At 46.4% G+C, this 22,660-nt stretch overlaps 1 protein-coding gene across 1 annotated transcript; it reads left to right on the top strand.

Moving 5' to 3' along the window:
* Positions 1-8,160: 8,160 nt before the first annotated feature.
* Positions 8,161-21,089, top strand: LOC136582075 (uncharacterized). Its single transcript, XM_066582851.1, has 4 exons — positions 8,161-8,765; positions 14,016-14,172; positions 16,501-16,701; positions 20,131-21,089. The coding sequence occupies exons 1-4, from the start codon at positions 8,166-8,168 to the stop codon at positions 20,667-20,669; spliced, it is 1,497 nt and encodes a 498-aa protein (XP_066438948.1). The 5' UTR covers positions 8,161-8,165; the 3' UTR covers positions 20,670-21,089.
* Positions 21,090-22,660: the final 1,571 nt, after the last annotated feature.

The following is a 22,660-nucleotide window of genomic DNA, read 5'->3' as shown; positions in this document are numbered from 1 at the left end:
TATATGGCCACGTAAAAGGTAATAACTCACCACTGCTACGCCATAAAACTGTTCCTCTTGACCCTATAGTTAGGGAGTGAAGTAATAGGTCGTGCAGGTTCACTGCAGCCTCCTAGCTGCTCTCTGCAGATTCACCTGCAAACAAGAGATGGGAGATAAGACATAGTTAGTAAGGAGCAAACGTGAGAGCACTGATATTGTAGCCATTCTAAGGTGTAAAGGTGCTTTTAGACGGAACTATTTTCGTTCGCTCTAAACACGACCGAACGAATCGTTAACATTTTGCTTGTCGTTCCTTTTATTCCATCATAAGAATCATCGTTGGCTCGTCTAAAAAGCTCCCCAAGTGTGTGGTAATGGCCGGCAGCGGACAATCGGACATGACACGATTTTTTTGCAGCATAACAAACCCTTACTGTACATAACGTAGACACTTCTCTCCATATGAAGGCCCATCGTACTTGTAACGTTACATGCAGTGCAGTAGAGGCTCGGATAACCCATGGAATAATGCCCACGTCCTTCAGTCTCTTAACTGGTCCTGCAAAGGGACAGTATACACATGAGCACTGTGACAGATTCTCACCAGTCCCATAGGAGACCTCTTAGATACAGGTGTGATGATACGCTGTGGTGACCTCCTGCAATGGGTTCACCTGGGTACTTGTAGATCACTTTTGGTTCTGCAGGCAAGTTACCTCTGACATAGAATCACAAACAGAGTCAGCCACTATCTGGTCTGCTGTGCCCGAACTCTCACCCATCTTTACCATGGTTCACTGGACCCGGTAACTGCGAGGAGGAAATCTCTTCCCACAGGCTGGTGCCCTGCTGCTGTGGCCTGACTGCACACTCATATGTGGCCATCACCTCTATTTAGGCCTTGGTCGGTCCATTCCACTGCTGCACAGGCCTATAGGCCGGATTCACATCTGTGTTGGAACCTCGAGTCAGAAGTTCCGTCACAGGTCAGACCCAAAATACCGGAAGAAAAAGCACTGCATGCAGCACTTTTTCTTCCGTCTCAAAGCCGGGCAGTTGCGTGGAAAGTGGACGGACCCCATTATAGTCAATGAGGTCTGTCTAGAGCTGTTCGGTTCCTTCCTGAGATGGAGCCATTTAGATGTGGGAATACCCCTTTCCTACTCCCCAAACAGAGCAGGAACATGGAACCCCAAGTGCAGGCGTGAAGCCACCCTTAGGCTGGGTTCACACAGGGCAGAATCCCGACCGAAATCTTGCGGTTTTGCCACAGTGAAAAACAACGCACTTTGCTGTAGGTTTCGGAGCAGCTTGGCCGCATGCTTTTCTCTTGCGGACGGTGTTCCCATAGAGAGCAGCGCGGACACAACGAAAAAAAATACACATGCTACGGCCAGGGAATCCGCGCTGCAGGGCTGGCTTCTGCAGCTTTGCAGCGATGGATTGGCCGTCCCCTGTGGACAAGATTTTTGACAAATCTCGTCCACATGGCCAGCTAAGCCTGGGATTAGTGGTCGCAGGCGGATTTGTTGCAGCGGAATTCCGGACAGAATTTCCGCAGCAAATCTGCCCTGTGTGAACCCAGCCTTACACTTAGTTCCTTCTTATTACCAGGCCGAAATTTCCCCCCTCACCTGCAGCTGCTACAGCAGGCATTTATACAGGGACCCTAATAATCTACGCCATGTACTTGCCCTCTCTACAGAGGTCCCCTGCTTACTACTTGCAGAGGACTTGTTCTGCACTGGACCTAGGCTGAACTATCAGCAGATGTGTTGCCTCTTGTTAGCAAATATGGCACCCACTCTGGCATTTGTATAAGGGCCCCTCCTAGTAAATCATGTCACTGGTGACGTGCTAGTTGCATCACCGAGGCTGACAGGATGATAGGAGTAGTAGTAAAGGTATATTTCTCCCAGACTTCCATCATTTTGTCAGGTAGCAGATAACTAATTAGTTGCTCTAGTGGGTAGCTGTAAAAGGGCAGAGGAAATGTGCATTCACTCTCTGTGCCCTGCAGATATAAAGGTCCAAACCTATGGGAGCCGGTAACCGTGAGTAAAGGCAGTTTTACACGGGCCGACAGTTGTTTGTATGACTGCACGACCGCTGATATCACCACTAAGGTCGTCAGCACTCGCGCAAAGCATTTAAAGTCTTGCAGCTCACTGGCTTCTCGTCTGCTTCCCTACTATGAGAAGTGCTGAGCTTGAAGTATTCAACGGAACGAGAAGCCAGCGAGCCAACGTGAATTTCTAACCTTACTGAAAAGTCAGCTTAAACTACCGCGAACGACAAGTGATATTTTCGCTTCACACTGAACGATTATCGCTCACTTTCGCTTAAACGAGTTTTGAGCGATAATCGTTCTGTCTAAATGGGCCTTTAAGGGTGCTTTTAGACAGAACAATTATTGTTCAACCGAGCAAAGTAAATTCTAACATTTTGGGCTAAACATGAGCCAACCACTGAACGACGAACAGGAATCGTTCGCTTTTCACTCATTACATAAAAAATGTTATTATATAAAAATAATCTTCTGCTCGTTCAGCCTTTCACATTCGTTAATACATCAAGTTCTGGGCGATCCCAAGTTAGGTTCCCCACAAGACATACAACATTCTAGCGCCAGGAGTGATGGATAGTCAAACCTCTATTCCTTGATTATATATTGTCAAAGAAGGATAAGTCCACAGCTGGATGCACGAGTTGCTTTCCATATCTAAGTCTTTATGCATGTGATAGTCATAATCACATAAGTGGCCTGCGACTTCCATTCCCTACAGTGCAGAATTAGACTTACCGTTGTGTCATCCCATAAATCTTCATAGCACTGGCCATATATAAATCCATGATGTCTGCATTTTATCTTTCAGGACCAGTTAATTATGTGCCAGATCTCCGAAATCAAGCCAATTATGAATCATAAGCACTACATATGATCTGTTATTTGCAGCATTGATTACACTATATATTAGAGAGCAGCTCTCCCAGTAGCTGCCTAATAGATAGCCATTATTCCACAACTAGGAGATAATAGGTGATAGCCCCCATGGAGAAATCAGATATCTGGAGCCTGATACACAGCACATGTATGACTAATGACAATGGCTCCTTCCTCTCTTCTCTACACAGTTGCTGCTGTAGGAGACGGCCATTGGGAATCTGATGTCCTTGTGCTTGTTTTTCCCTATGACCAGCTTTGTTAGTACAGGGAGTATTTTAGCTATACTATCTATTATGCTACATCCACACAAAGGATTGTCTGCAGTTCAATGTGGTGCAGATAGTTGTCAAAATCCAGACCAACATCTGAACGTGACATGCCAATTTGAAGAGGAGAAATCGGCACTGAAAAGTTGCAACATACATTGACCGGTCAGTTTATACTGTGGATTCTTTCCACAGTATGTGGTCCCGATTTCTTCTAATCTCATCCACAACAGCGGAATCTGCAGTATTTCTCCTATGTGAACATACATTTGCTCAGATGGCACAATCTGCATTGGAAAAATCCAACGTGGATCTGCCTTATAATCTGCAACAGAAAGCTGTGGCTGAGCTGCAGGCTTCTGCTGTGGATTTGCATATGCTGCTGCCACGAATCTCCACATGCAGATCTCCTGACGCTGATTCTGTATCAAGAAGGTACAAGTCACTTCTTATTCTCTCCGCAAATGGATTTAAACTCCGCATGTGTAAAGAAAATGGTGCCATATAGACTGCAGTGTGGCTTTCTATTCCAATGATTGGTACACTTTTGGAAGCGAATTATGGCGCAAATTTAATGTAAAAATCAATGCGGATTCTGCTTCAAATGTGTAATAAGATCTGCCGTGTGAAACAATCCACATGGAATCCACAACAGATATGATCCTCAGTCTGGTTTTTAATTCCTTAGTATGTCAGTTGTTTGCTGAGGCTTTTCAGTGCAGATCTGCAGCATTTTCGCACTGAAATTCACAACAAAAACGGCACCATTGAGGACTTTCAGGAACTTTGCAGTGGAGAATTCGCCATGAAGCCGAGCTGTGGGAACATACCCTACCGTAATCTAACACGATTCCCCAGTAGAGGAAGAGATTCTGTACTGTGTGGATTCTAGATACTGTTTTCTGGGATGTTGCTAGAAAGTACACTACAGTACAACAAATCTCATTCACAAACAGTAAAAAAAAGATATGCGGCAGATTAAAAAAAAATAAAAATTTGAGCATGGCGTTTGTTCTGCTCACATCTGCATCAGAGGCTCTGGAACGTGGATTCAATACAAAGTCATGGTCAAAATAGTGCAGCATGCTGTGCTGATCAGTCCGCTACAACACCAGATGGCATGATGGAAAGCAGAGAAGACCCCATTATAGCCCCTGAGGCTGCTGAGTGCTAATTGTGTCCATCATGAGTTGGATACAAGACTTTTGTTATTCTCGCTGTTTGGCGCTAACTGTAAGCGGAACTGAACAGACATGTATACCGTGAGTGTGAACAGAGCCTTATCTGTTGCAGACATTTGCTGCAGGTTTTACCCAATGTAGTGCAATACGTGAAATCCACAAGGAAGGGTTCATTCACACTAGTGTGTTCCCCTGTTTAGGCTTTCTTCCTCTAACTGTTTTTGGAGCAGAGAGATGGAATTAGGCCGTTTTCACACGATCGACAAAATCACACGATTTTCTTGCGAAGCGACAGGGCTACAAATCGCATGTATGTGAAGCCCATGCTTTCCAATGGGTTCTTTCACAAGAGTGATGTTTTGTAGGCTGCTACATTGTGAGAATACTAAATCGTGGCACGCTATATACAGCTGCGATGTTTTGTAGCCCATGTTTTCCTATGCAGCCTTCCTATGTGTTGCAACACATGGCATGAAAATGCGTTTTTTCTGCAGTGCGATGGATCTTTTACAGTAGGAAAGCCTACTTTCTGAGCGCTAAAATAAACCCTAGCTGCATTAAAAAAAAAAAAAAAAAAAACAACACATCACCTAGCAGGCATTGTCTGCTTAGCCGCACTTCTCCTCGCAGGTCTCTGGCACACTTGTTTGTAGTTTTCCCCCAGCGCTCTCTAGTCAGGGGTTCAAAAAACCCCGCCTTCAGAAATCGCTGGCTCTGATTGGTTTTCAAGCGCCACTGCTCAGCCAATCACTGCAGCCTTCGATGAACCAATCACAGCCATTCAATGTGATGGCTGTGATTTGTTCATCTGTAAATTTCATCTAGTGTCCATTAGGCTTTGTTCACTAGATGAAATTTCGTGCCGAATCTACATCACACGCAGGACAAATCCAGGTGTTGTCAGAATCCTGTTATTTTGCAAGGGAGTAAATCCACATCGCACGAAGAAAGAAGTAACATGCCAATTCTTGTTGCAATTTCCATTTGGAAACTGAGACAGGTGTCTAAATATGGATCTGCCCATTGAATGGAGGTGTGGATCTGCAGCATTGTAAAATGCAAATCCGTGTCAGAAATCTAAGGGTCATGAGGCAGATAAGCAGATTACGCCACGCGAACGAAGCCTTATGGTTATATTGAACTCAAGGGAGCATTTTTACTTAGGGACGTAAGTAGGCTTTCTTTCAAAGATCCAGCATGGCGCCCCTCCCCCAAAAACTAAGACCTACAAATCTCTGCTGACAATTTGTAGTTCAGGAATTTTGGTATTCATATTATGGCTTCAAGTTTCGGCTTGACTGCGGGTCTAATGACTGACTAACAGCATGATACATTAGACCCACGATCGAGCTAGGACTTGTGGCTACCGGAATAAGGCCTTCGGCTGAAGTCCAGGTGCTGTTCTGGAAGTCTTTTGTGGCTATATCACAGATTTCTTCTCTCTGTGCCGCTGAGAAACACATGCAATCGTATCTGGATTCTAAACCTCCATCAGCGCCCCGTGGTGCCCTGGGAGCTTCAGACTCTGCCAACACCTACAATGTACCTTCTTTATTATTAAAACTTTAGTAACTATTACAACTGGTGCCCGTGCCCACCCCCCTACAGGGTGTCTTTCTGGCACAGAGTTAGACCGCCTGCACACAGCAGGGCTGGAGTACCCATGTGGGGAACAGCGGCGTACCTGTATTTTCCGCACGGGGAGCCGCTGGACCTGCGTAGTACAATTTTTTTTTCAAACTCCTGCTTTTCCTGTGTCATTGCCTAGCGATGATGCGGATCAGACAGCTTCCATTGACTTCAATGGAAGCCGTCCGCATGAAATCTGCAGAAAAATGGAGAACACTACGATCTTTTCTTTGCTTGCAGAAACCGCAATTAGCTTTTACAAGTGTGCAGGGAGAATTGATTTCCCATAGCATGCTATGGGCGCTACTCGCTGTGGATCCATGTGTGCACACCCGCCACGGATTCTGCAGCAAGTATCCATCCGTGGGCAGGAGTTCTGCAGACCCAACTATATGAAGAGTAGTCACTATTCAGTACAAATGTATCAAAAGAGAATGCTGCTTGGTAATGAGAATCAATGTTGGACGGTTGTAACTGAGCAGAGCGTGACTTTAGCTTTATTCATTCATGCCAGGCTGTACGGTAGAGCAGAGCGATGCCACTATCTAGTCATTAGACAAGAACAGACTTGGGGTATAGCAGGTAGTGTGATGGAGCCTCTCACCTGCTGCATTGTGCGGAGGCTGTAGCCCGAGGCGCTGGTTTTTGCTTCTGTGCAGCAGACACAGGAGTGTATACAAGGCTGGGCATGAACAGCACAACCCCTCATCTCAATCCACAAAAGGCACATTACCTGCAGAATGTCCACAAACACCCATATTGTACAGGGGGTCCACAGATACCTACCGGGGGCACACAGATACCTACCGGGGGCACACAGATACCTACCGGGGGCACACAGATACCTATCCGGGGGCATACAGATCCTTCCAGCATTGTGCAAGGGAATCCATTTAAGACAGATTAGCATAACAAACATAACTCCTGACTCTTTAGGTTTGGCTGGATTCCCACGGGACAGAAATCTCGTGGAATGACCGCCGCGGGACCGCATGGAAATTCCGCAAGATTCCTGCAGTGGATGGCTTCTTCAAAACCCGCGCCATTGGCATGTCAGTTTCTGCGCGGCTTGTCGGCAGTATGTGAACGAGACTTTTGCAAATCTCATCCACTTTGCTGGTTAGTCTCAGTTTTAAAAACACATGTGGAATTTCCATGTGTAGCAACTGCACGGAAATCCCGCAGCAGTTACGCCCCGTGAGAACCGCGCCTAAAACATAAAGACAAACGCGGGACTGGAAACAAAAGAGTGAGCTTTATTATCTTACGAATGAAATGTTCACAGCGACCGCCATCACTGGTATACAAAGATGTACACGGGCGCGTGTGGCAGAGCGGGCGGCACGCAGCATTTCTGGGGTCGGCGATTCACAGCAGCTAGGATCCTACTGGATTGGACAACACGGCCCTGTTCCTTGGCCGCCATCTTCCCTGGACTTGATCCCTCTGGATTTCTTCCTTGCACACAAGTGTTTCCCACGGGAAACCTCATGTCGTATGCCGTGCTGTGCGTTTTCCTGTCCCATTGAAGACAATGGGCGATGCGTTCTGAGAAAAGCGAAAATATAGAACATGCCACAATTTTTTCCCACGTTGTGAAGCGAGAAAAGAAAAAAATATGTATACGGCCATTTCACGTGCAGAAGGGTAATACATTGTTGCGGCCACCTTGCAGGTTCTCTATGCTATAAGTTATCACACAGGCAGGCTGATGCAGATATGCGGGGTCTATGGAGCCATAATCAGGTGTGAATGATAACAAGATTGCAAGAAAGTATCAGGGATGGACGGAGCGCCTCTGCTTTGTATCCATTCCTGGATTTGGCTACAATTACCTCAGACATGTCCCTGCAGCCGCCGGCAGGGGGGGCCGGAGCTTCCCGCCCGCTGTGACGTCACGGCCCCCGGCGCCTCCTGTAATCCTCTGTGCTGCTGCCAGCAGCTCCTCGCATTGTCCCAGTGCTGGCATCCGGAAAGTGATTGTTCAGAGCCTGACATGCAGGATCCAATTACTCCCGGCCGCTGATTGGCTGGCCGGCCCCGGGGTCTGCTACAAGCCCAGCTCTCCGTGCAGGACCAGCCTGTCGTCTAGCTGTTCTCGCAGGCATGGCTGACGAGTGCTACTAATCTGCCATCCATCTAGGTGGGATCAGCTTCAGCATGCGGGCACAGCCTCCTCATAGCCGGCCATGGGTGAACAAATGGCTGGAGGTGACCACAGCCAGTCTGAAGGAGCTTCAGCAGATGAGACAGGAGGTAGAGGAGAGGGTCAGAGGAGTCTTGGAGGAGAGGTCAGAGAAGGGGGAAGGGGGCAACTGGAGAAGAAAGATGTCTGCAGAGGAAAGTCTGACTTGTGGGAGAAGGAACAGGCTGGACGCGGATCCAACGAGACCTGGAAGTTTAGAGCTGGAGCAGATCCAGGAGGAGGTTCTGGTCACACTGGGGAGAAGTCATCTAGGGACAAGCCCGCCGGGACCAAGCTGCCGGTCACACACTAGTGGCTTCAGACCGGATCTAATGGTGGAAGGGGTGCAGGGCAAAGTTCACACTAGAAAGTTAAGTCCGTGGACGATGGAGGCGCCGAGACCCGCGAAGACCAAACTAGAACGGGAAAACTCCATGGACCATCCCGAAACCAGACAGAACCAAGGAGCACCTGCTGACCTTGTCGCCGACCACCGGTCCCCTGGATGGACCCGAACTGATGGTCAGGAACCGGACCGCACTGCACCTGATGTGGAGCGAAGGGAGGACCTGCTGGTGAGTCTGCTGACGGTCTGCCTGGCATCAACACGCTTCCTATGCTGCCCGCTGTGACAATCACACGACATGCATGCAATGACACTGCGCACTTGCTGCAGACAGTTGGTTGCCATGCAGTATCTTGGCGTGTATGCATGTGTAATACACGCCAAGATAGAATATGCTGCGATTATTTTTTTTGCATGTGTATTTTACGCAATATGTGAGAGCAGCAACATGTGAACTTATCGCAGATTGGTACAGCGTGCGCAAAACCCATGTGAGTAATACGCTGTCACCACACGCCTGTGTAAAGTGTTGTAATCCAACGCCTCCTACATACTGGTGACCCAGGAGCGTATGTCCCATTTACATGGGACTGTCGGGTAAACGACTGCGCGAGCGGGTGATGACACTCCTAGTTGTTAGCGCTGACACAGAATGTTTAGATGGGCGGATCACCGCAGAGTATCGCTCAGTGCTTCTCCTATGTGACGGGGGGAGCATTTAGGCCGGGTTCACGCGGGTGCTGATTAGCCGTGGAATTTCCGAGCGGACCCTCTCCAAGGAAATTCTGCTGCATTTACAGTAGCAGCAAAGTAGATGAGACTTTGAAAATCTCGTGCACATGCTGCGGAAATAACGCGCATGAAACCCGTGCGGAAACTGACATGCAGCGCGGAATTCAGATCCGTGACATGTCAACTGTGTCGCCGTCTTCACTGTGGAATTTCACACCGTTTAGAGGCAGGCATTCCGCGGCTGATCTGCAGCAGGATGGCCTCTGCGGACATTCCACTGGCAATCACCCGTGTGGACCCAGCCTTACACGGAACGATGAGCCCGCGGTCCAGCGATGGGTTTTATGCTGACTAATAGCGAACACAAAAGGTAAACTAATAGTAAGTGATTGCTTTGCATTTAGACATAACGATTATTGCGCATTTTCGTTCATTGGAACAGATCTGCGCGATAATCGCCCGCTGTAAATGGCCCTCTACACGCCATGAAGCTACACAGGAGATTGGCTCTATCCTTGAAGGTCACAGTCTACCTATATGAGGTGTTTGTGTAAGGTGTGTGGAGATGCCTAATTACAGGACAAAGTCTGCCGCTCCCCGAGGGGTGCAAGGAACAACCCTCGTCTGCAATGACCTTCCTCATTGTATTTGGCTGCAGCCGTTCCTTTCTTCTGGACTCCCGCTGGTATCAGGTTTTGGTGGCTGGGATTTGTTGAACATGCGTGTGACTACAGATCTGTACATGGATGTTAGCAGTGTCATGGGAAAAATGTCTTATTTTGATATGTTTTTGGGTGCAAGAAGAGACCAAGAAACCCCCACATTGATGAACACCTCCATAAAAATCAATGAGCGAGTTGTACCGCAGCTCAGGAAGCAGTGCGTGAGCGTGGCCTGCAGGGAGTGTTCCTCCAATAATGGCTGGGTGATAGTTCAGATCCCTCCATCAGTTGCAGACTACAAGCTGCCATTTATCATGGCCTATATGAATTCCGTGCTGCAGACTGGTAAAGGGTTGTCTCACAAAGGCAATCCTTTATAATGGGGCCTATGTCATACAAGTGTACGTGTATTTGCGCTTCGTTTTTGCGTAGGCATCAGCGTTTTTAACTGTACTTTTTGCACGTGCAAAAAACACGCAACAATGCTCTCAGCCGTTGACATGTTCAAGATGCGAATGCGCAGGAAAATGGAGCAGGCTGCATTTTTTTTCTTTTGCGCAATCTAATTGCACATGTCAAATGCGCGCATGTATACGAACCCATTGAAATCAATGGGCTCTATTTTCTGTGCATTCTTTTTATTCCCTGATAGTGCCAAGCACAATAGGGTAATTCCCTGAATAAGGGCTCAGTCACACAGGCGTTTTTTTTTTTCGCACGATTTGCTGTGCGCATAACGGATGCGCTCAAAAAAATCACGTGACCGACGCCAGCATTACGGCGGAAAAAAACGCTGCTAGCAGCATTTATCCGTCCAAAGGGCTCGGTCACACGGGCATTTGTACACTCAAAAAGAGCGCTGCCCACTATCCTCCAACAGCTGTGGCAGAGGATAACGATGTTCTCCCATTGAAAGCAATGGACTGCTGGCAAGCGCTGTATTAATTTTCGGGGAAGGGCTTCAAATATAAGTCACAGCCTTGGCAGAGGAGAACGATCTTTAGTATATGTTCTCAAAGGGGTCGGCGCTGCTGCCACCGCCCCATTGAGCACATAACACAGGAACACAGATTTGCACAGAACGCAGTTACATGCGTTCTGCGAATTGTGTCCTATAATTTTCGGCCCATCCGATAAAAAAACATTCATGTGACCGCTCCCATTGCTAAGCATTGGGTCTATATAGATGCGGATCACAAACGCATCTGCAAATCGTGCGTGTGACTAAGCCCTAAGGGCATCAATGTAAAAACAAACCTTATTTGTAAATATAACAATGTAACACATCCCCGGCCTCAGTAATGTATCACAAATAGGAACTTCAAACCTTTATCCCCGCAATATAAACACTAGCTGGAGAGGGTACATAGAACATACCAGACCCCTAGATTAGAGGCTGACTGAAATACGCCCCAGAATTAGATAATTGGGCTCAGAAATGCTTAGGAATTCTAGACCTAATGCATTAGGTGTCATCAGGGACACAGTAATTAGTCTATATGGAGACTGGAAATAGACTGCCCCCGTCAGGCCGGGTGGTGTAACAAGTGTTTCAAGTGCGCAGTAATTTATGTATACGGCAGGTGTAATCATGTTACCTATCACTTGTTTGGCCCAAACAATGGGATTCAGTGTATCCAATGGTATCTGAATCCTAACCCATTCCTGGAGTACATAAAGGACCCCTGAATGGATATCATTCCGGACAACTAAGATACAGGCTTGTACACATCTGATTTTGAGCGTACGCAAAGAAATGGGGCTTTTGCGCAGCAAAGGTCCCCATGGAATTCTAAGGGGGCGCACAAATGTCCACACAATGCCCAATGGGATGACAAATAGAATTCCGTGAAAGAAACGAATCTGGAACTCCTAAATAAATAGCCATTTAATGCATGAATGTGCCGTCTGCATCTGGAGGGGTCCAGTTACTACAGGTCTGGAGGGGTCCAGTTACTACAGGTGCGCTTACACTGCCAGGAATGAGTGCCGGTCACATGTTTTTGCAAGTCATTAAGCACATCTTCAGCTCCGATCGTATGGAGCTATGGAAGACGGAAACTGAAGCAGTTGGTCCAAAACATAGAAGGGATGCATGTCTGACCATTAAGCCCCATTCACACAGGTGTGTTGCTTTTTTACAGAATACGCTTTGTTTTACTATTCCACAGGAATCCGTGCCATAATTCAGAAAAAAATCTGATCTTGGAATTCTTGAAGTGGATTGTACATGGGAATCTGCGTGGTTTCGTAGCATCTTCAAACACAAATCCGTGCTAGAAATCCCCAGTAACCCTTTGGATGTTCATTGCAGTCAGTGTTGGGTATTTCAGATGTGGCTTTTGCTGGTGTGTTGAGGCCTCTGGATCTCTCGGTGGTATCTGATGTGGCGTGATTTGCGTGTGAATTTCCTGATGAGGATGCAGATTTCAAATCCGTGTCCTGTAGGCTACAAGACCGATTCCTATCAAGGGCACTCTGCAGTGCTATCTGTTCCATTAAAAAAACAAATCTAATGCAAGGGAGGCAAATTGACAGCATTTTTATCCCCAGAAACCAGAAGCATTTAATTCAGTTTTTCTGCTCCAAAAAGCAGAACAGAAAAATGGAACTGACTGAAGACCTGCTAACAGGTGTGAATGGGTCCTTATGTGTAGTATGCCTGGTATAGCTATGTGGCACTTAATTTTCGCTGTTCTTGCAACCTACTGTGGAAACGGATGATTTAAGCAACAACTTCAGTAGTGGGATCAAAAGTTTGGGCTTGGAGTCTGTTTTTGCAAACCTGTGTATATACTCCGGGTTTTGTTACAGTATCTTGCTTGTCTTCACATTCTGTTGCAGTAGAGACACCCTGTGGCCAAAGTGCTTGTTGCATGCTGAAGCCTCTATATATCTGACAGAATGGACACTTTATATGAAGTGCTTACATAGTGTCAATATTCTGCAGAACTCGAGAGGCTGTAATCCTTCTGGTGCTGACCAGAAGACATGTGAACCATCAGCTTATAGTAGCAGGAAGTCTTCCGTGTGTTTATAAATGAGTTGGAATAGTCCTGCAACTAATATAACAGATCCTATCATCAGTCTTTGCTGTTAATAACCTGAGATGTCCGGTTGGATTTTGTTCGATGCTTTGGATATTCGGGTTAGTAGACATTTTCGCGCACAAATTTCTCGTTCTTAACCCTTCCCCAACCCCACCCCGCAGCAGTTTTGGACAAGTTCTGTTCCTTCTGCTGGAAAATGATACTACAGTTTTGGGCAAACAGAGCTCATTCTACTGGAAATGGCCATGGCTCCAGTTATTGTCACGGCTACCAACATGTTTTAGTGGCATTTTTAAGCTAAGATTCTTAGCTTTAGGGCTTATTCAGACAGGCGTATATCGGCCAGGTTTTCACGCCCGGCCGATATAAGCTGTCCCTCTCTGCAAGGGCAGGAGGTGAGCCTGACTGGGAGCTACTACACTGAGCTCCTGCCCTCTCTCCACCCCTCGTCACTGTTTGCAATGGGAGGGGGTGAGGAGTGGGAAGAGGGGGCAGGAGCTCAGTGCACTAGCTCCCAGCCAGGCCCACCTCCTGCCCTTGCAGAAAGGGACATCGGGTATCGGCTGGGCGTGAGAACCCGGCCTATATACGCCTGTCTGAATAAGCCCTTAAACTGACGTAGAAAGCCTAGTCCTTACAGAACCAGAGCTATAGCTAATTAAGAGTGGAGTCGGGAATACTGAATTTACAACTGTCCTTTAGTCAGTGTGTGCAGCAAGGGGGTTGGGGTAGATCAGTGGCTGTGAAGATCTGTGATTCTCCTGTCTCCCTGTCCCAGGAGAGGGGTGATGGGAATTTTTGTTCATTATCACCACTGGAATACAAAAGGAATAAACAATTTTAGCCTCAAAAGCCAGTAAATCCTATCTCACTAAGGGGTTAAAAATGCACTTAAGGTAACGGAGTTCTGTGTCAAATATATTTAAGCTATTAATTCAAAATCTGCAATAAAATAACATTTTCTGGAAGGCTTTTCCAATTTTAACGTGACTGTTGGGGGGAATTAATGTTCTTACTTATGCCCTTTTTATTTAGCCACTGCTTCCAGTGCTCCCCACCGAACCTGCACCACTGTGTAGAATTGGATCCGGATCTTTCGCCCCTCGACTGAGATTGGGAAGTTCTGGAGTTACGAGTGATCTTCTGTTCCTAAGGAAGATGAATGGGAACTGCTTGTCAGCCCACAGCTCAGGTACCAGAAGGATGTTGTTAAAGGGATATTATAGTCCTTTTGTGAGACCCCTGCCAATCCTGAGAATGGGAGTCCAGTGTCCCCCTATGAGCTCGCCACACCCACTCAGTTATGACATATTGGTACATGTGGCACCGCTCTATTCATCTCAGACTAATGGAAATGACCATGTACAGATGCTCGACGATCTATGGCAGTCCAATTGTAGATGAATGCAGCCTCGCATGCAAAACTGTTGCTCCTTTCTGTGGGAATCTCAGTCGTGAGACCCCCACTGATCACTTTTATCCCCTATCTCTTGGATTCAATAGGTAATAAGTCTATTGTAAACCCTCTAAATGCATGTATTTTGGACTGATGATCCCTTTTTACAATGGGATTTAATTAAAAATGTTGCAGCTTCTACACATCACTGTGACGCTGCAGGCCAAGTATCAATAGATCTGTCAGCGAGGCTGGACTGATGGCTTATGTTATGATCCTTTTCTACGGGACGATTATTGTTCAGATTCCCACGGGAGCACCGGACTATAATTGTCCTGTGTAAATGCATGCAGCGACTGAACGAGAATCATTCAGCTTCTGAATGACGGAAGAGCGCTGCCTGTGATTGGCTGAGCACCTCAGCCAATCACATTCAGCTCTTTCAGCAGGTGGGGATTTTAAATCTCCGCCTGCTGATAGATCAGCACCACAGTGCAGGGGACAGCAGGAGAAGACACAGCTGAGCCCCTGCAGCTTAAGGGAGGTGAGTATCTATTTTTTGTTTGTTTGTTTGTTTGTTTTTAAACCACTTTTACTTGATTTTCATGCAAGGGCTTATATTTAAAGCCCTTCCCTGAAATCAATTGCGGGCAGCAGAATCCTCTACCGCAGCTGACGTGTGTGACAGCTGTGGTGGAGAATTGAAGAATTCCTCTGCTGCATCTACCACAGATGTGGCAGATGTAGCAGCAGGGAATTCTTTTAACTAGTGGGGATGAAGGAAACATCTGCCGCATGCGGCAGATGGTTCTTCATCCCTGCGGGGGACACAGCAGCGGCGGACAGGTAAGTAATTTTTTTATTTATTTTTACACTAAAATTTTTCTTTTTCAAGGAAGAGTTTATATGTGAAGTCCCTCCCTGAAAAAGAATGCAGGGAGCCAGCAGACCATTGTTTTCAATGGAGCCGCCGGCAGCAGCCGCGGCTCCATTGACAACAATGCGTGCATTCCCTATGGTGCAAGCATGTCCTATCTTTGCAGGCACGCACCTGCAAAGTACGGACATGTGCACACACCATAGGGAATGCAGTGTTGTAAATACAAGCGTGTTTTGGGGCGTGCGTATGTACGCACAAAAACGCGCTCGTGTGAACGCACCCTTAGTCAGCACTATTGCCTGATCTCCCATTTGAGACCTGGCCAGCTTCACACAGGAGTAGGCGTATTTATGAGCCCATTTGCGTTTTTGCATACTTTACAGCAATTTTTTTTTTCTGTGCATATAAAAATCATACAAGCATGCTCCCATTGATTGCAATGGTCAATTTAGGTTAATATGTGCTATTTTTGTGCGCAATACACATGAAAATGGAATTTGCTGCATATTTTTTATTTTGTGCACCTGAGCATATTTTGTGCGAACGAACCCAATCAATGAGTTCTTGTCACTGTGTATGACGCGTGCAGAATACGCCCTTAGGCCTCCTTCCCACGAACGGATTTCTGCCGCGTAATTCGCAGCGAAAATCCAGTGCGTTGCCCGCAGCTATTAGGTTCTATTGAACCTAATAGCTCAGGGCACACAGTGCGGAATTCCATCGCGGAATTCCGCACTGTGAAATCTCCCGTCCTCACCCGCGGCATGCTCTATTTGCTGTGGGTGTACGCGCAGACGGTTTCCATTGCAGTCAATGGAAGCCGTCTGTTCACGCTATCTCCCGCTGTAGCACAGCGGAAGATAGCGTGAAAACGTTTCCCCGCCTGCGGCCGCCGTGTCACGTGACGCCGCCGTGTCACGTGACGCGGTGGCGGTGGGCGGGGAAGCGTCATGCGGGACCCAGAACGACGGATCCGCTGGTAAGTATGGGGTCTCTGGGGGGCGCCGTGACGGGCTCCGCCGCGGAATATTCCACGCTCGTGTGCCGCCGGCCTTAGACTGCAGTGTCTATATATTGTGATATGTAACATTTTCCAACTGAACTCTATCATTTTTGCAGTAAAGTGGTAAAAAAATTGCCGCTCAAAGTTGTGCGTAGCCTTTAGCCAATGTTGTAGCAAATAGTTGGTCTAGATATTTCTGTAGCGCTGCATGTATGATCTTCTTGTGCCCTCTCTCCTGCAGGCTTCTATGAGACGAGTGACCTGGACTCCACATCATCCTCCTGTTCTTCCCTCTGTAGTGACATCTCGTGTCACACGTCGGTCTCCCTGATGTCACCACACAGAAGCTCTGTGATGAGACCGAGGTCTATAGATTGTACCCAGGAAAGGAGGAAGGAATTGCAAAGTGGAGTAGTGCAAACAAATAGGCCAATGTCCGCAGGTAATGTATACTAGTGTATAGCATGAGCTCTAAAGGGCCTCATGCACAATAGGTCTTGTTCACACAGGCATTTAAACTGTCAGATGTCTTGGGTCTGGCTCACATGACCAGGTCACATTCTGCATGCGAGAGGCCTGCAATGGATACCAGGTATGGGCCCAGCCAGTGACCCTGCGTACGGCACATAACTGTATTGCGTAATGTGATTAATCCCAGCAAGACAAACCACATAATCTTGTAGATATGATGCCTTTTAACGCCTTCAGTGGCACACCCGGAAACTTTCCGGGACTAGCTCCACTGCCAATAGTGATATAGTCCGGAAGATTTCCAGGCTAGGTTTCATAATGGGACCGTGCAGAACGCAATGCCATAAGCTGTGGCATTGTGTTCTGCACACAGAGAACAGTGCAGGATTTAAAAAAACCAAAAAAACGGGAAGATATAACCGATCTGCCGGCAACTTCCAGCTTCTTCTTTTTTTTAAAACTCTTGCACTGTTTACACATTGCCACCGAGACCATCGGCTTGTCAGAAGCAGGCCGGTTCCTGTGGCAGGGAGAGCTGGTGATCGGCTGTTAGATAATATCCGGGAACCAGCTCTTACAGCGGAAAACATCCGATCTCCACTGTTTAACCCTTTACATGCCATTGTCTGTGCGACCACAGCATGTAAAGGGCTGTCACCATCGGACCCCCCCACAATGTGATTAGGGGGTCCTGATGGGTCTCTGTGGCACACGTAGGCTTGAATATAGCCTCTGGGGTCTGTCAACAATCTCTGCTGTTTATCCCTTTACGTGCCACAGTCTGTGCGACCGCAGCATGTAAAGCGCTGACAGAGGGAGGGGGCTCCCTCTGTCACAATCGGACCCCCTGTAATGTGATCAGGGGGTCCTGATGGGTCTCTGTGGCACCTGGAGGCTTGACTATAGCCTCCAGGTCTGCCAGCTAAATTAAGCTGTGACGCTCAGACTCTGTCTGAGCATCATAGCCTGTCTGATACCCTGCTATGCTTCAGCATAGCAGAGTATTAGAGTAATAATAAAGTATTATGCAAACCCCCTAAAGGGAGAAAAATGTAAAAAAAAAAATTATACAGGAAAAAGTCAGTATGATTACAGGAAAAAGTCAGTATGATTACTACGATACCATCTTCTACGCACAATAACTTTTTAAATTTGTCAGTCGACGTAGTTGCGCGAGGGCTCATTTTTTGCGGGATGTCCCGTAGTTTACATTAGTACCAATTTGGCATACATATGACTTTTTGATAGCTTTTTTTTATGGCATTTTTTTTCTGGGAGACAGGGTGACTAAAAGTGCATTTCTCAAGTTCTTTATTTATTTTTTCAGACGACGTTCACAATGTGGTAAATAATGAACTAATTTGATAGATCAGACTTTTACGGACGCGGTGATAGCAAATATATTTTTTCTTTTATTACTTAGATTTTTTTTTTATTATGGATATTGCAGGGGGGGGGGTGATTTAAACTTTCATTAATTTTTTTTCTTTACAATTAATAAAACTCTTTGATCTTATTTTTACTTTTTTTAAAATTCTTTAACTTTTTTAAGCACTCCTGAGCACAACTAGCGATGCTTTGATCGCTCCTGCAGTATGACGTAATGCATAGCCTCTTCCCCACCCCCACCCCCAAATCTCCCTACAATTTTTTTTTTTACAAAAGTTATGCAATACATTTTATATATACCTAAAAAATGATGAAAATACAACTTGTCCTGCAAAAAACAAGCCCTCATATGGCCGTGTCAATGGAAAAATGAAAAAGTTATGGCTCTTGGAACACAACTGCAAAATTAGTCGAAATTAAATGATTGGCCCATTTAAAAAAAACCTGCCCTGGTGGGTCTGAAAGGGTGGTAAGGAACCCGCTACTCAAGGGGTTAATGGCTAACAAAAGTACATGATGTGAATGCGAGCTTCCGAACCTATGCAGGGTTAGTCATCAGGCTTAAATGAAAAATTATTGCGTATGACAGCAGAGGCACACAGGTGGTCAGGCGCAGCACAGCTTTTTTTTTTTCTTCTTGTATTTCCCATGCCATTGCCTATCAATGACGTGGGTATCCGCAGCCCATACGCAATAGGTATATCGGCGACCATAGAGCACAATGGGCCCTATTGCACAGTAAAATAGTACATGCTGCGTTATATTTTCTGCAAGTGGATTATGCAATTCCAACCCGCTAATGTGAGCAGAATTATGTAATCCCATGTATTTGATTGAACTGCGTATTACCGAGGATCATATGATCCCAGAATCCACAATTCAAATCCAGTCGTGTTCTCAATCTTGAGGTCTGCTGTGGATATTCATGTGGCATTAGCCCCAGTCAGTGGGGCAAGTCTGGGTGTGACCACACCTTGGATGAATGCTAAACCTGTGTGGAATCCGCAGCGAAACTTTGCAGTGAGTACAGTTAGTGTTTCATTATCTGAACCCGCCCCTTACAGATGACTGTGTGTGCGGGCTGCGCAACTTTCCTGAGGCTGGCGGTGCATAGGCGTGATTTGCTGCATGCCGTCCACAAGCATGTAGTTACTGCGGACTGCTGATCCCATGCATGATCTTGGCGTGTATGCGTGCATGATATGCACCAAGATGGAACATGGTGTGATCTTGACTGCGTGCATGTTTTGCACAATTTATATGATCGGCAACATGGGAGCCTATGTTAGATTGGTAAAACCCACTGTCACAATATGGTCGTGTGAAGGAGCCCTCGGAGAGTTGATTCTTGCTCGTGTGTATGAGGGAGACGTGGGGGAAATGCCTAAATGATTGTTGTGATAACCGCCAATGGCTATTGAAAGTGGCTACGACACTTTGTGCTGGTTGGTGGGCTGTGTGCTAGTTTGTGTGCTTCAAGTAACCAGATGCCTCCTATGGTTGTGACTTCTCCTTTTTAGTACCTTGTATTTTCCAAATAACGCTCAGTTTAGACTTTTGGATATAGTAGTCAAAATGTCTTGGCCATCACACTTGATATCAATATACCTTACACAAGATCCCAATAAAGTGCCAGTGCTGAACATAAATGGAAAGAAGCTGTGTATGTGGTCTTTTCATTGAGACGAACAGGGGCCATTGTAACCCCAAATTAGGGCAACACACACACACTTGAATTTATAATACCCACACATGCAGTCACTGTTCATGTATTGTTGATGCATACACTTGGCATGGCCACTGGGACCCTATCAACACCAAGGATGGGCTAGTGCTAGTCCTAGAATGAAAGGGGCCATGTATGTCAAATTAGTCATTTTTTGGACTTCTTCTAATGTCTATAAAATGCCATTAGTTCTTTATTCTCGGCTTATGCCATCATAGAATTGGTGGCACCATGTATCTGTTCACTTTATTTATAAAGCATAATGGTTTTTTTTTCTTTCCATAGGAGCTCTGGATGGCTATTTTTTACGGTCTGCTTCTAATGCCCGATTTGATTTTGATGTGGCTCCTTGTGACTATCCATACTCTGGCACTCCTCCACTCTGTGCAATCCAGCAGTATCGAAAAGCTGAGCGATATATTTGCAAGCTGGCCCTTAAATACCGCTGTAAGCCAGGAGTGTCTGCTGTGCGCCCAGACCTTGGCCCACCAGCTCCCAGACGACCAGCTCAGGCCTTTCCTCCTGTTAGCCATGCCAGCTATCCTCCTTCACCTCAGGTCACTTCAAGATCTTCTAGCCTGGAGGATGTCCGTAAACGTTCCGCTGGTTCTTGGGGACGATTTCTTAGTCGTGCCATGTTTAAGAAGGACTCTAGGATTGCAGCCTCAGATTTAAACCTTGAACGTTGTGGGAAAAACTCACGAGATGCCCTGCAACGCCCATCGTTGGCAGAAGGCCAGTTTATGCATTCAAAATCATTCCGTAACTTGCTGTCTGTAAATCCATTTAAGAGGAGCCAGAGGGCACTGAACAAAGTGTGGTAGCTTTATTTCCAGAGTGGTCCACGCAAGACCTTTATGTTGTTTTGTCTATATATATCATATATATAAATTAGTCCTATACTTGGAGACTGTCACGTACTTTAATCCTAGAAGCTAAGCTTATAGCCTGAAAGTAAGTGGCCCATGGAGGTTGGGGATGTAAGTTTTATACTTGCCTCCCTCCGATGTCAATGCTGAAAGCCAGTGCCCAGTGGATTGAGTGGTGGCTTGCAGCCGTGACACCTCGGTAACAATGATGGGAAGTATAACCTCTATATCCCTGGACTATGTGGGTCACCTACTTTCAGCCCGTAAGCTTAGCTAATAAGGTTAAAAGTAGGTGACAGATTCTCTTTAAGTATAATGTTAATAACTTTATTAAAGTTTTTTTCTTATGTTTAATAAACTTTCATTTTGTTGTCAGCTGACTTCTAAAAGCTTTCCTTGATTTCCAATAACATATACTAAATGCTCATTGTCAAAAAATAAAACAAAAAACAAGCAGCCAGAAGTTGTTGAGTGAAACTTCTGTGATTGTAACGTTCATCTAAGAAAACTGTCACAGCATCCGAGGAAAAGGATAATTTATGGCAGAAAAATTAATACTTAAAGGGAAGGTCTAGTACCCTGTTGTACCGCCTCTAGCTTGGATACAAGATGTGATACAGGGGGCATGGAGGCTCTAGTACCCTGTTGTACCACCCCTAGCTTGGATACAAGATGTGATTTGGGCGGGCATGGAGGCTCTACCCTGTTTCGCTGAAAATAAGACCTGCCCTGAATTTTTTTTTTTTTTTTTTGGAAGGTCGGGGTGGGAAAAAGAGAGATTCATGGAGGCTTGAAATATAAGCCCTACCTCCAAAATAAGCCCTAGCTGCATTACATTTAAGAAAAGGAATACATTACCTAGCATGCTCAGTCCACGTCCCTCCCGCTGTTCTCTGGAGCGCGCGTTGTGGAAATGAGATTTATGAATTGGCCAATCAATGCAACTGCTCAGCCAATTCATAAGTCTCGCCTTCACAACGCAATGACTGTAATTTGTTCTTCGTTTTGCTGCTCAATCAATGGTTCATCGAACACTGCAATCACATTGGTTCTTGAGCGCTACTCTGCCAATCAATGCAGCGCTCAATGAACAAATCAGAGCCGTCGCTTTCTGGAGGCGGGATTTATGAATCCCGTAACCAAGAAGTGCTCTTCTGAGGACTGCAAGAAGCGCGTTGGAGCTCCGGAGAGCAGTGGGAGGGACCGAGCCTGCTAGGTAAGTATAATAAGACCTATTGCCTCTTTTGGGGCAAAAAATAATATAAGACAGGGTCTTATTTTCAGGCAAATACTGTAGTACCCTGTTGTACTGCCTCTAGCTTGGATGCAAGATGTGATATAGGCGGGCATGGAGGCACACAGGTTCCATATGGTATCCTGCGGCATATGGGTCCACACTTGCTGTAACTGAACTTCTAGATTGTGCAAACTCAAAGGCTGTCGAAGTTGGTGACCGAGATAGCCCCATAAATGTTCTATTGGCAGTAAGTGTGACAATGTTGTGGAGGCTTCCTGTGACCCACCCGTGTGCGTGTGCGCGCGTACGCGTGTGTGTACGCGTGTGTGTGTGTGCGCGTGCGTGTGTGTGCGCGTACGTGCGTGTGCATTATCCTGCTGGAAAATACCTCTTGGAAGCAGTCATGAGAGGAACATGTGGCTGCAGGATGTCCTGAACATATCGCTGAGCTGTCATTGTCCCTTGTACCACTACTAGGGGCGACCGACTGTCATGTGATGGCCCCCCAGACCATCATACCAGCAGCAGGGGCAGTGTGTCACTCCACAGCAAAGGAAGGATTGAGGTGCCCACCCCATGGTCTCCAGTAGAGATAAGCGGGCACCCAAATGCTCGAGTCTGCATTATTCGAGTCGAGCTTTTCGTAAAATTCGAGAGCATTTTTGTATGTGGGACGCTGGGGGCCGAGCCTCCCCCCCTCCTCGGTTCG

Source organism: Eleutherodactylus coqui, chromosome 11 (assembly GCF_035609145.1).
Source record: "Eleutherodactylus coqui strain aEleCoq1 chromosome 11, aEleCoq1.hap1, whole genome shotgun sequence".
NCBI lineage: Eukaryota > Metazoa > Chordata > Amphibia > Anura > Eleutherodactylidae > Eleutherodactylus > Eleutherodactylus coqui.
Note: the sequence above shows the minus strand (reverse complement) of the source record. Positions and strands in the feature narration are given on the sequence as shown.